At 38.5% G+C, this 13180-nt stretch overlaps 1 protein-coding gene across 3 annotated transcripts; it reads right to left on the bottom strand.

Annotated features, from left to right (window-relative positions):
• Positions 1–842: 842 nt before the first annotated feature.
• Positions 843–12198, bottom strand: cd2bp2 (CD2 (cytoplasmic tail) binding protein 2). Of its 3 annotated transcripts, none has more exons than XM_061905548.1 (7): positions 12055–12182; positions 11783–11861; positions 6416–6548; positions 3638–3795; positions 3009–3573; positions 2863–2948; positions 843–1053 (listed from the first exon to the last, which is right to left on the bottom strand). In XM_061905548.1, exons 2-7 carry the CDS (start codon positions 11855–11857, stop codon positions 943–945), a joined length of 1128 nt encoding a protein of 375 aa, XP_061761532.1. In that variant the 5' UTR covers positions 11858–11861; positions 12055–12182; the 3' UTR covers positions 843–942. The 3 variants fall into 3 exon arrangements, with proteins under 3 accessions (XP_061761532.1, XP_061761534.1, XP_061761533.1); XM_061905550.1 differs by having other exon boundaries at positions 6416–6545; XM_061905549.1 differs by having other exon boundaries at positions 6416–6545; positions 11783–12198.
• Between the last annotated feature and the right edge of the window lie 982 nt (positions 12199–13180).

Raw genomic sequence — 13180 nt, 5'->3', positions numbered from 1 at the left:
CCAGGGAGCGCTGCCTCTTTCAGCCAATGGCAGAAGGTCTTGTCACGTCGCTAGTAAGAGTCGACCAATAGGACATGAGTGTGTGTTACCGTTGTAACCTCTTTTTTTTTTTTTTTACCACCATGAAAAATTTTATATTTTAAAAAAAAAATTGCATAAAAAATAAATATCTTAAAAAATATATACGCAATAAAAATATATTATTAAAAATATGACACATTTTTTAAAATCAACATGCAAGTCTCTTTGTATGCAACCAAACAACAAAAGATTTGCAACCCAAATAAGTTTAGCAAAAAAAAAAAAAAGTTTTGAAATTAAAAATGTTTTGGAGTAAAATAAGAGTTTGGAATCGCAAATCAAATTTTGGGTTCCACATCTTTTTGTTTTGGTTAAAATTTAACTTACAATCTTTTCGACGAGGCCTCCTGTGGAAAAATGTTAGAAGCCTTTTTATTGGTCCGTTTTGGCTGATGTCATGACCATATTTGGGCGTGACAGCTAACAACTTCTGCCCTCAACACGTTTGGAGGGAAAACACCAAAGACAAAGGTCGGAGGCACTGACCAATAATAATGCTTCTAACATATTGCCCGCAATATATTAGTTACATTGTAAACAAATGAAACTACTTTGCGACAAAACCAAAAAACGTAAAACCCCACCCAAAAATGTGTATGTATTAAAAAAAAGATTTGCAGCCAAAACATTAGATTTTTTTTAAAATATCAAATACATTTTTTGTTTACAAATCAATTTTCTATTGGTTATGGCCCCTTCACTGTCAAGATCAAATATAATGTTTTTAACAAATCGCGAGGGTGAGCAAAACAACACAAAAATACAGTATTTGTCGTGATTTATTTAAAAACAATTTACACAGAACAAAAGCTCAGCTCAGGATGACCTAAACGTGTCACTGAATGCGTCACATGAAGGTGTTTATGTGTAGAGCTCAAAGTCCAGTCTCTTGGAGTTGTAGAACTGCGAGCCCTGCTGGTCCAAGCGCCTGCAGTACACGCCGCTGCTGAAATAGCCCTCATCCACCCAGTCCTGAAGATAAAGTGGAATTAAAAAGTTAAAAGTATAATGGTGAAAACCAGAAAAGGCTAAAAATTAGGACTGGTATGGAAAAAAAAAAAAAAACATGAATGAACCCCCTGACTTAACCGGTCTGAAGTTGTTCGCCTTTTTAAGAGCAAATATTAAAATAACATTTCCATTTTGTTTGTGCTTCTTTTATGCAGTGAAGGAATTAGAATGTGCCATTACGGTTTTTCGCTTATTCTGAAATATATTTTCTGACTCGTGATGTCATCCAGCACCCCCACCTTGTCAAAATCTCCCCAAACTTGTCCAATTCGTTTGCTACATTTGTGCGGCAACATTTTTAGATGAACTATAACAGTTTTTATGTACATTTTTGATAGTTTTCATATCAATAACATGTTATTACTCATAAGCAGCCTTCATAACCAGCCCCCAACATTGTCAAAATCTTCCCAAACGTCCAATACGTTTGTGCGGCAATATTTTTAGATTAACTCTAATCATTTTTATGTTAATGTTTGATAGTTTTCATGTTAATAACATGTTAGTATTCAATACCAGCCCCCGAGATTGTCAAAATCTTCCCAAACTTGTCCCAAATGTTTGTGCTGCAAAAAGGTTTTGTCTATTATAGTTTATATTTTATTAATGTATTATTGTTATTATTGATAACCAACCCTTAACCCCCTGTCAAAATCATCCCAAACTTGTCCAATTTGTTTCTGCTGCAACATTTTGTCTTCTACTTTATTAGTAACATATTTTTATTCATAGCAATTCGATTGTTCTACATTTATACGGCAACATTTTGTGTTTAACTATAACAGTTTATATGTTAGTGTTTTATAGTTTACATGCTACTAACATGTTATTATTCATAACCAGCCCCCAACATTGTAAAAATATTTCCCCAACTTGTCGCAAATGTTTGTGCTGCAAAAATGTTTTGTAAGTTATTAATTTAATATTATTATTATTGATAACCATCCCTCCCACCATGTCAAAATCTCCCCAAACTTGTCCAAAACATTAGTGCTATGTTTGTGCTGCAAAATATCTTTGTCAAACTATTACAGTTTATATGTCATTAAAGTGTTATTATTCATAACCGGGACCCATAATATACAAACTACATTAGGTGGACCAATTTTCAGCACAAAAGTAGCACAAATGATTGGGACAAGTTTGGGGACATTTTTGACAAAGTCGGGGGTCAGGGGGTTGGATATAAATCCCACTTCAATAACATAAAAATTTAAATAATTAAACAAAAAACATTTGCAGCACAAACGTAGCACAAACAAATAGGACACGTTTGGGGAGATTTTTGTTGTGATTAATATGTTGATAACATAAAAACTATAATAAAAAAAAACAAATTGTAGCACAAACAAATACAACACGTTTGGGGAGATTTTGGTTATGAATAATAACACTTTGATAACATAAAAACTATAATATCCTTCCATCCATTTTCTACCGCTTATTCCCTTTGGAGTCGCTTTTGCCTATCTCAGCTACAATCGGGCGGAAGGCGGGGTGCACCCTGGACTATAATAGTTAAATAAAAAAATGTTGTAGCACGAACAAATAGGACACGTTTAGGGTGATTTTAACAAGGTGTTGGTGCTGCATGACATCTCGAGTCGGAAAATCTATTTTAGACTAACTTATAAAACGTAACGGAACACAAACAAATTGGCAATGCTATTTTAATATTTGCAATAAAAAGGGGGGCAACTTTACAAAGTTCGACTTTGGAATTGCCTTATTGAGTGCAAAGAAGTTAATGAAATGATGTAATGGACTTACCTGCATCTGCTGGCTGGTGAAAGGACCGTAGACTTCGGAGTCATCCTTGTTTTCCCACTTGTACTCCCACATGACTTCCTCGCTCACTGAGGACAGACAACGCGATTAAATGAGAATTTTCCTTTTAGGGACAAAAAGCAACAAACCTGCTTTGACCTCCTCGTCTTTGTCCTGCGACGCCGCGGCGTGCTTCTCGTCGAATTCCTCGCCAAACATATCGAGCTCGTCCTCTTCGCCGTCAGTCTTCCTGGCGGGCCGCTTGCTGTTCATGCCCTTCAGCGTGTAGGCCAGCTTTTCGTGCGTCTGCTGGTATATGCCGTACATCCCGGAAGCCACCAGCCGGTCGGCCAGGGACGTAAGACGGTCCAGTTTCTCCGTGTCCCGCTTGGCTTCCTCCGCGGCCTGGCCGTCTTGCCTCAGCTTGTTTTTCTTGCGGCCACCAAGACCTCCGAGCCGCCGCAGCGCCGCCGTGACCGTCTCCCCCGGCAACAAGAGTTCCAGCAGCGCTTCGGTCAGCTGCTGCTGTGTGTACGAGGCCAGCGGGTCCTCGGCAGGCTCGGCTTCCTCCTCCTCCTCTTCCTCGTCTTTGTTTTCTTGCTGCTCCTCCCTCTTCTTCTCTTCCTCCGCCTCGTCTTCATCGCCTACTCTACGTTTGCGTTTGGCTGCCAGTCCTTTTTTCTTTTGCTTGAAAGGTTGTTCTTTAATTTTCACCTGAAAAAAAGGATCGTTTTATATTGCAGAAAAAGGGAGAAAAAGGTATTTGCAGGCCAATTACCCAATCGATGTTGTCCAGCCAGTTGTCTCGAATCTGTTGCTCTTTTTTGATGAAGTAGTTTCCCTCCGAGTCAAAGTGTCCCTCCTCCATCTCCTCCTCCAGGTTAAACGGGGTGATGGAGACTCCCTCGTCAAAGTCAATAGTTGCGTTCTCTTGCCCTGAGACAACAGCAACACCACATGGAAATGATGAAATATAATTTCACAGCCAAAACGAGGAGATGACCATTGTCTTTTTTTCAAGGCCGACACCAATTATTAGTAGTTAATGTGGCCGATAACAGATATTTGGAGCCATATTAATTTGCAGTAAATGTTATTTAAACATGAATAGTATATATCAGTACACAGCTGGACAAGGCTTTAAGTTTCTTAACATTATTTTTAAGGAAACGTGGGACCAGAAGCGAAATTATGTTCTTTGTGGCGCTAATGTGGTTAATTTTGCATCAAAAACATTGACAAACACCTTTATTACACATGCCCAAGAGGAGTATTAACATTTGCATTTCAAAATATGGGGAATCTGAAAAAAATAGTAAAAATATGAGATTTCTCTACATCACAATAACTTGCCATCTACTCCTTTAAATTTTTTTTAGTAGTTTATGGATTTAATACATTGTAAGGTTTCCTCAAACAATTCTGGGCTCCTTCATGTATATTATAGTAGAGACATTTTTCAAGCTGGCTGACAAAGTATGGGAATGAGTGAGCAGCTGCGCGCTGTTTTAAATAGGTTTTCTATTTGACAATGTATTTACACAAACTAGGGATTTTTGAGATAGTGTTTTGTAGGAACATTTTATTGAACGCATTTTATATTGATATCGGAACATGTCTATCCCAATGTATACAGTGCCTCTGGAAAATATTCTGTGCTTTAACTTTTCCACATTTTGTTACAGCCTTAATTTAAAATGAAATAATTTTTTCTCCTCAAAATTCTACACACAATACACCATAACCACAGGGTATCTTTTATTTCTTTGCAAATTTAATAAAAATAACAAAAATGTACGTATTCAGTCTTTGCTCAATACTTTGTTGTTGCACCTTTGCCAGCAATTACAGCCTCAAGTCTTTTTGAGTACAATGTTGCGAGAGAAGCACACCTGTCTGTGGGCAGTTTCGCCCATTCCCCTTTGCAACACCCCTCCAGCTCCATCAGGTTGGAGGTGAAATGTTCATTTACATCCAGGATGTCTCTGCACAATGCTCCATAACAAAACAAAACTTCAAATTGTCTTTATGGGGTACTGTGTGTGGAATTCTGAGGACCAAAATGGATTTATTGCATTGCGGATTAAGGCTGTAACATGGACAGAGCGAAGCAATGTGAGTAATATTTTCCAGATGCAATGTATGTCCATCCATCGTCTACCGCTCTGTGGCTTTATTTGATTGAATCATGGAACGTGAAACTTGCCATGCTCCTTTTATGCGCACATTGACACGTTTAGCGTGACTTCAAAGCTGCAGTAGCAAAAACCATCCATCCATCCATCTTCTTCCGCTTATCCAAGGTCGGGTTGTGGGGGCAGCAGCCTAAACAGGGAAGCCCAGACTTCCCTCTCCCCAGCCACTTCGTCCAGCTCTTCCCGGGGGATCCCGGGGCGTTCCCAGGCCAGCCAAGAGACATAGTCTTCCCAACGTGTCCTGGGTCTTCCCTTTGGGCTCCTACCGGTCGGACGTGCCCGAAACACCTCCCTTGGGAGGCATTCGGGTGGCATCCTGACCAGATGCCCGTACCACCTCATCTGGCTCCTCTCAATGTGGAGGAGAAGCGGCTTTACTTTACTTTGGCAAAAACCAACAGGAGGAAATACATTTGATACATAGAAAAATTGTGTCAGGTGGTTTGTTTTGTTATGTTTTTGTTGCCAATGCCATGACCGCATACTTGCTCGTGCGTCTGTTGATGGGCTCATGTTGCTCATTCAGTTGGAAGATGAAATAATCCCCACACACTGACATTTGGCTTTGTAATCATCTTTTTTGACACTGAAAGTGTCTTAGTTATAAGTCCTTTTCACGAGGAAGACGGCGTATCAAGTGTGTTAGACAGCGGTCCCGTAGACCTGGATGACTGACAAAAGAGGCTTCACTCTGATCATGCAATAAACGTGCTCAGGTGCTGAGAGCACTGCAGAGTGACACCTCTTGTATTAATTGTTAAAAAGCCAAAAAAAATGAAAAGCACTGACGTAGCAATTTGTCGTTGCCGGCAAAGTTATCAAGATCATTTTTATTTAACGTTTAGTTGACTTATTATAAGCCCAGGCCTAGAAGTTTTTTTTCCTCTGGACATTTCTCAAAATCCTTTTAATGACCCACAGAAAAACCTACTTAAGAAAACAAATCTGAAAGAGTAAAACCTCAAATTTTTGAAGCGCGGTGTGGCGACTATTAACAAAAACCCAAGTACCACTTTTAAAAAACAGTGTTCTTGGGCAGTGGTCCCCAACCTTTTTGTAGCTGCGAATCGGTCAACGCTTGAAAATTTGTCCCACGGTCCGGGGGGTTGTTTTGTTTTTCATAAAGAAATACAATCATGTGTGCTTACGGACTGTATCCCTGCAGACTGTATTGATCTATTATGATAGATAATGTATATATATATATTTTTTTTAATGTTGATTGGATAATATAAAAAAATATGGTTCGGGACCACTCAGCCTTATCTAACTAAAATGTGAATAGAGAGTTTACTTGTGTCAAAGTGACAGATAAAACTTGCTTTGCTGACATGACTCGTGACAAAGTAAAAAAGACACACCGTCCACATCATCATCGGCCAAAATATCATATTTGCTGCTTCCAGTGTTCTCCCCTTCGTCCTCTTCATCGCTGTCCAGGGAATGTTTGCCTTTGAATCTGGAGCCTGGTCCACTCCCGACCTCACAAGTCTGCTTCAGGATACACAAAGAAAGTAAGTCAAATCTATAAACAAGTGTTTAAATGACTCTGTATGCCCATTCAATGTTGATGAACTGTCTAATCCTTTATTATGACTAAAATGTTATCGATTATCGGAACCGATATTTCGCATTTTGACATGCAGTACAGGCCAAAAATTTGGACAAACCTTCTCATTCAATGGGTTTTCTTTATTTTCATGACTATTTACATTGTAGATTGTCACTGAAACATCAAAACTTTGAATGAACACATGAGTTATGTACTTGACAAAGAAATGTGAAATAACTGAACATGTTTTATATTCTAGTCTCTTTAAAATAGCCACCCGTTTTGCACACTTGGCATTCTCTCTATGAGCTTAAAGAGGTAGTCACCTGAAAGGTTTTCACTTCAAAGGTGTCGTAGTTTTGACGGTTTCAGTGACAATCTACAATGTAAATAACCATTAAAATAAAGAAAATTAATTGAAATAAGAAGGTGTGTCCAAACTTTTGGCCTGCACTGTACATCAGCAGATATAATACATACACATATGATACCATCCATCCATCCATCCATTTTCTACCGCTTATTCCCTTTCGGGGTCGCGGGGGGCGCTGGCGCCTATCTCAGCTACAATCGGGCGGAAGGCGGGGTACACCCTGGACAAGTCGCCAGCTCATCGCAGGGCCAACACAGATAGACAGACAACATTCACACTCACATTCACACACTAGGGCCAATTTTTTAGTGTTGCCAATCAACCTATCCCCAGGTGCATGTCTTTGGAAGTGGGAGGAAGCCAGAGTACCCGGAGGGAACCCACGCATTCACGGGGAGAACATGCAAACTCCACACAGAAAGATCCCGAGCCTGGATTTGAACCCAGGACTGCAGGACCTTCGTATTGTGAGGCAGACGCACTAACCCCTCTTCCACCGTGAAGCCACATATGATACCAATTACCTAATTACAAACAAAATAATTAGTGACGTAGATAGTAATAACTACTGCTCAAGTACCAGCTTCTCCCACTCTTAAAGTGCTGGTCGGCCACAGTAAGTCCACTCTCCCGACCTGTCAAAACATTTATATTTTGCTGGGACATACATTTTTTTGTCTACTACTAGCGTCTTTCCGGTCCTATTTTGTTTGTTTACGCTGCAGCATATATAAAGTTGCATGACAAGCCTCTGTCTGCAACACTTGGAGCGTGTGAGAGTTTCATGTTTCGTGAGTCGCTCAAATGAACGGGACAGAGATGGATGACAAATACGAGACTTTTTATGTGAGTTAAGAACAACAGGCAGCAGCTTTAAAAATGTATCACCTAAGGTTGTACGGTATACCGGTATTAGTATTGTACCGCGATACTAATGAATCATATTCCCATCGTCACGTCGTGTCATTGCTGGTTTACGAGCAGACGAGCACGTTCCGCAGTCCAAAATCACAGAGTACTCACAAGTAGACACAGTGTGTAGACAGAAAAGGGGGAACGGACGCATTTTGGCTTAAAAACTAACGATAAAGGTGAAATTATAACACTGAAACGCCCTCAAAGAGGTGTTTTAAAACTTGGCTAACTAGCTAGGGGTTAAAGTCCAGCCCCAGTCTGCATTGTTTTATCAACTTCTAAATCACTATTTTTCGCTTGCATGGCGACAAATAAAGTACGTTTCTGACAAGCATCCTCCCTGCAGGACGAGGAATAGCTGAACATGCTTAACTACACACCGTAGTTCACCGACGTCACAATGTAAACAAACGTCATGGGTGGATCTACACCTAACATTCACTGTAGTGATACCAAGTAGCGTAGCGTATCTAGTCAATACTACTATAATTACGTCGATAAATTTTTGGGCATCACAACATCTCATTTATTTTTTTTTTATTTCCAGTACGTTTATAAACTCAGGAAATATGTCCCTAGACTAATGAAGATGTTAAATATGATCAATGTATAGGAATAAGTGATTATTACATTTAAACAGAAGTGTAGTTAGAACATGTTAAAAGAGAAAGTAAGCAGATATAAACAGTAAATAAACAAGTAGATTAATAATTAATTTTCTACCACTTGTCCTTAATAATTTTGACAAAATAATAGAATGGAAAATGACACAATATGTTACTGCATATGTTAGCAGCTAAATTAGGAACCATTGTTTACATACTTTCTAATAAAAGACAAGTTGTCTTGTATCTTCACTATTTTATTTAAGGACATATGTTTGATATTTTTGTTAAAATTAAGCCAATAATTCAGTTTTTTGTGGTGCCCTTTATTTGGAAAAGTACAAAAAGTGTCAAAATAGTTTTTGTACCGGTACCAAAATATTGGAATCAGGACACAAGCCTCACCTATAATCTAGTATAACGGGTCCAGAATTAGTTTTCAATTAAATATTCACAATAGTTCAGGGTTTCTCACAAGGAAACCTTACAATGTTCCATAAACTGCTATAAAATAGAGTATATGGCGAGTTATTGTGATGTAGAAAATTCCCATATTTTGAGATGCAAATATCGATGCTCCTCTTAAACACACATAACAAATGTGTTTGGGACATCCCAATGTTTTTTTGCTGCTAAACTAATTTCAATCAAAGCGCCGCATAGAACATTTTAAAAAATCTAAACAAAATTAGAATCTTTGTCAACCTGTTTTACCGACTAATCTAACTAATTAACTAAATTTTACTGCAAATAAATATCGACTCCAAATATCAGTTTTCAGCCTCCTGGACTAATAATAATTGGTATTGGCCCGGAAAAAAACATATTGATAGACTCCAAATATTGGTTTTCAGTCTCCTGGACTATTAATAATAGATACTGGCACTGCAAAAAACATACCGATCGCCCCCAAATATAGTTTTTCAGCCACCAGGACTGTTAATTAAATTATGTGCATCCCAAAGCCAACAGCCTTGGCGTCACTATAGACAGCGATTTTAAACTTGACAAACAAGTCAATGGTGTTTTAAAATTGTGTTTTAGCAAAAGTAAAACAGTTTTCAACTTTTAACCTTTTTGAACAAGTCATGCATACTTTTATTTCAAGTCACCTGGACTACTGCAATGCACTTTATGCTGGCATTAGCCAAAAAGCTCTCTCCCAGTTGCAGTTAGTCCAGAACGCGAGCATAAAACCCCAATTCTTAAGAGTTTGCACTGGCTCCCTGTTCATTTTAGAATTGAATTTAAAACCTTGCGGTTTGCTTTTTAATTCTTTAGATGGACTGGCGCCTCATTATATCTCAGACCTCATCCAAATTTACACTCCTGCGCATGCTCTGAATCCGAGAGCAAGCTTCAGCTCGTGGTGCCCAAGACGAGACTTAAAACCAAGGGAGACAGGGCCTTCTCTGTGGTCGGCCCTAAGCTCTGGAACTCTCTGCCCTTCCATGTTCGAACTGCTCCCACAGTGGAGCGTTTTAAAAGTCTCGTCTTTAGGACCCACTTTTGTTCTTTGGATTTTAATGGTACGTGAGTTGTGTGGTCCTCTATGTTTTGAAAATTTAGATTTCTGTTTATTGTTTTCATTGGTTTTACCCTTTAAAGTCATTTTTAATCATATTTATTTTCATATTGGTTTTATATTTATTTGTTTTGTTTTTATTCAGTCATTGGTGGAGCTTAGTATAATATTTTAATATTGTTTTTAATATTGTTGTGCAGCACTTTGGAAACATTTCTGTTGTTTAAATGTGCTACATAGGGCTGGGCGCTATATCGCGGGTTTGTTTCTGTGCAATATAGAAAATGACTATATTGTGATATTGGAGTATACGTTCTCACGCAGTTGCTTTTAGCTGCTGGCATTTCACTACAGGCTCTACCCGCCCCTTGTGTCTCCTTCTCACAGACAGCAAGCGCACCTTCTTACACACATCACATACTGTCACGGCATACGTCACATACGTATACGCCCTCGCGGAGCAGAGAGGTAGCAGCATGGGTAAGATTAGCTGTGGTGCGAGTGGTAATATGAGAGAAAGAAGGTGCAAATCTGGTAACAAATGAAGGAAGAATTAATTCCCCCAAAAAACAGCAAGGGGTCCATCATTTGGCAGTGGTTTGGCTTCAAGTGGGAATATGTCGAACAGACAACCGTAATTTGTCAAGTGTGGGGCAAAAGCGTTGCTACAAAAAGTAAAATTACTGCTAATATGTAGCATCATTTGTAAAGTCACCAGGTAGAGAATGAAGAATGCTTACTCCGCATGTCAACATCTCCATTCGGTGCCACACGCCCATACCATCGAAATGCAGAGGCCAACATTTCCAGAACATCGTACGAAAAAAATAGTCAACAACATAATTAGATAATGTCCGCAGTAAGGACGAACACTATTTGATTTCCTTTTATGCGGGTAATTTTTATTTGACAGTTATTGAAACATTTTGTGTGATATCATGCACAAAAGTGCACTTATTTTTTAAACTATTGTAGTGGTGTTCTGTAAAAAAAGTGCAGTTTAATTTAGTGTTGTTTTGATATGTCATCTTAGTGACATCATGCACAAAAGTGCACTAATAACTTGTTTTAAAATGTCTCTGAGAAATCTTGCACTTTGTTTTGAAATGACAAATGTTTGTGCCAATGCTTAATAACTGTTAAATAAATACAGTTTTGGTCAATTGACGTAATTGTGATTTCCCTCTCTGCATGAAAGTTTAAAATGAGCATATATTTAATGCAGTATGAACAAGAATGTTTTATTTAGACACATAGAATAGTCATACTGATGTGATTAAATGTATCAAGTGTTAATTCAAGGCTAAGGCAAAATATGGAGATATATATCGTGTATCGCGACATGGCCTAAAAATATCGAGATATCAAAGAAAGACCATGTCGCCCAGCCCTAGTGCTACACAAATAAAGTGGATTAGATTGAATTAATAATCGGTATCGGCCCTGAAAAAAACATATCGATCGACGTCTAATTATAACGCAGTAAATCCATCTATTTTCTACCGCTTGTCCCTTTTGGGGTATTAGCTGCATTCGGGGTGCACCCTGGACAAGTCGCCACCTCAGTGACTACCTATTTCCATAATACTTGATGTTATTGCATGATTGAGAAACGCTGTATTAAATGTTACTTACTCTGTTGCAAAGGAAATTTCAACATTAATAATTGAAAAACAAAAAACTAGCAGCAGTTTACTTTCAACGTAACATGAAGTTGGTTATGGTGTTAGTTTATTGCGAACAAGTTGGCGGAATTACCTTTTTGTTTGGAATCTCATCCTCCAAGTCCAACTCTCCGTCGCCATCCGCAAAAGTAACTTTCCTTTTGGACATGATGCTTTAAAAAAAACAACGTATTCCCAAAAGGAAGAAATGGGGGGAAAAGTGATATTAGCACAGTGAATCACATTAGCATTGCTGCTAACATGCTAGCCAGCACATGCATGAGTGCGAAACGTTTAAAAGCATGGTTACGTCAACAAAGCTGTATTTGATTAGAGCGTTCAAACCCAACTCTCGAGTTAAGATACCGTCGTTTGAGATCTTCAAAATATAGATCAAATAAAAAAATATCTCCCAAATGTAACCTGATAATTCAAACGTCGTTTTATTATTTTCTTCTTCGGCGGTTTTCTTCTTCTTCGCGGATTACGTCAACTACGAAAAAAGGTCACAGCGCCACTCTCTGTGCGGGCGGTAAACTGTCTATTTTCAGTAAATCACCCGAACGCGATTTTCTCAATATACTAACTAATCCACCCTTCCATCCATTTTTTACTGCTTGGTCATATAATCAAAATAATATTAATACATTTAATTTGTCAAGCACTTTAAATTTGTCAATCTCAAAGTGCTACATAGTTTAAAAGGATACACGAGTAATTAAAAACACATAAAACATCTAAAAAAAAGTGAAAACAAATAAATTATGTGTTTATAGTCCCAAATGACAAATGATGAAAAGCCCAGATAAGAATAGTTATTTTTGTCGACAGGACAAATAACATTTAAACGAGAGACGTGTTTATCTGCAGCACAACAATCTTCTTAACTCTTGGGACTTTTTTAGATGTCAAATTCTCTGAGGTCCATGAGGAGAAAAGGGATAAAGGCGTGTCAAGAATAGATGCAATGAGTCAAGGAGCAAAAAAGGCAAATGCAAGATTGTCAATCCCACTCTTTTATGAGGGAGCATTGATGAAAATAGAACACTCGCCCAAACTTTTTTCCATTGAGGGCCACATACAATTAAAATATGTGAAAATTGTATATATATATATATATATATATATATATATATATATATATATATATATATAAGCTTCAACAATTAGTTTCCTCGGTTCCCAAACGTTATTGAGTGTTGTTAAAGTACGAAGTAAGTTCAAGTACCTCAGGGTTTGGGTGGACAATAAGCTGGACTGGACTGTCAACACGGACCACCAGTACAAGAAAGGACAGAGCAGGCTGTACTTCCTCAGGAGACTGCACTCCTTCAACATTTGTAGAAAACTCCTGTGGATGTACTACCAGTCTGTGGGTGCCAGTGTTCTGTTCTACATGGTAGTGTGCTGGGGGGGCAGTACATCTAAGAGGGACAGCTCCAGACTTGAGAAACTGATCAGGCGGGCCGGTTCTACAATGGGAATGAAACTG

Source organism: Nerophis ophidion, linkage group LG07 (assembly GCF_033978795.1).
Source record: "Nerophis ophidion isolate RoL-2023_Sa linkage group LG07, RoL_Noph_v1.0, whole genome shotgun sequence".
In the NCBI taxonomy this organism is placed as follows: domain Eukaryota; kingdom Metazoa; phylum Chordata; class Actinopteri; order Syngnathiformes; family Syngnathidae; genus Nerophis; species Nerophis ophidion.
The sequence above is the reverse complement of the archived record's forward strand: the minus strand, read 5'-3'. Positions and strand labels throughout refer to the sequence as shown.

What these genes read in the sequence shown, in the direction of transcription:
- cd2bp2 (XM_061905548.1), bottom strand. Translation starts at nt 11,857, where the DNA reads ATGTCCAAAAGGAAAGTTACTTTTGCGGATGGCGACGGAGAGTTGGAC. An exon ending in GGCTGGACAACATCGATTGG is followed by an intron (nt 3,574 to 3,637) that starts GTAATTGGCCTG and finishes CCTTTTTTTCAG; the next exon opens with GTGAAAATTAAAGAACAACC. An exon ending in AGACGAGGAGGTCAAAGCAG is followed by an intron (nt 2,949 to 3,008) that starts GTTTGTTGCTTT and finishes GTCTGTCCTCAG; the next exon opens with TGAGCGAGGAAGTCATGTGG.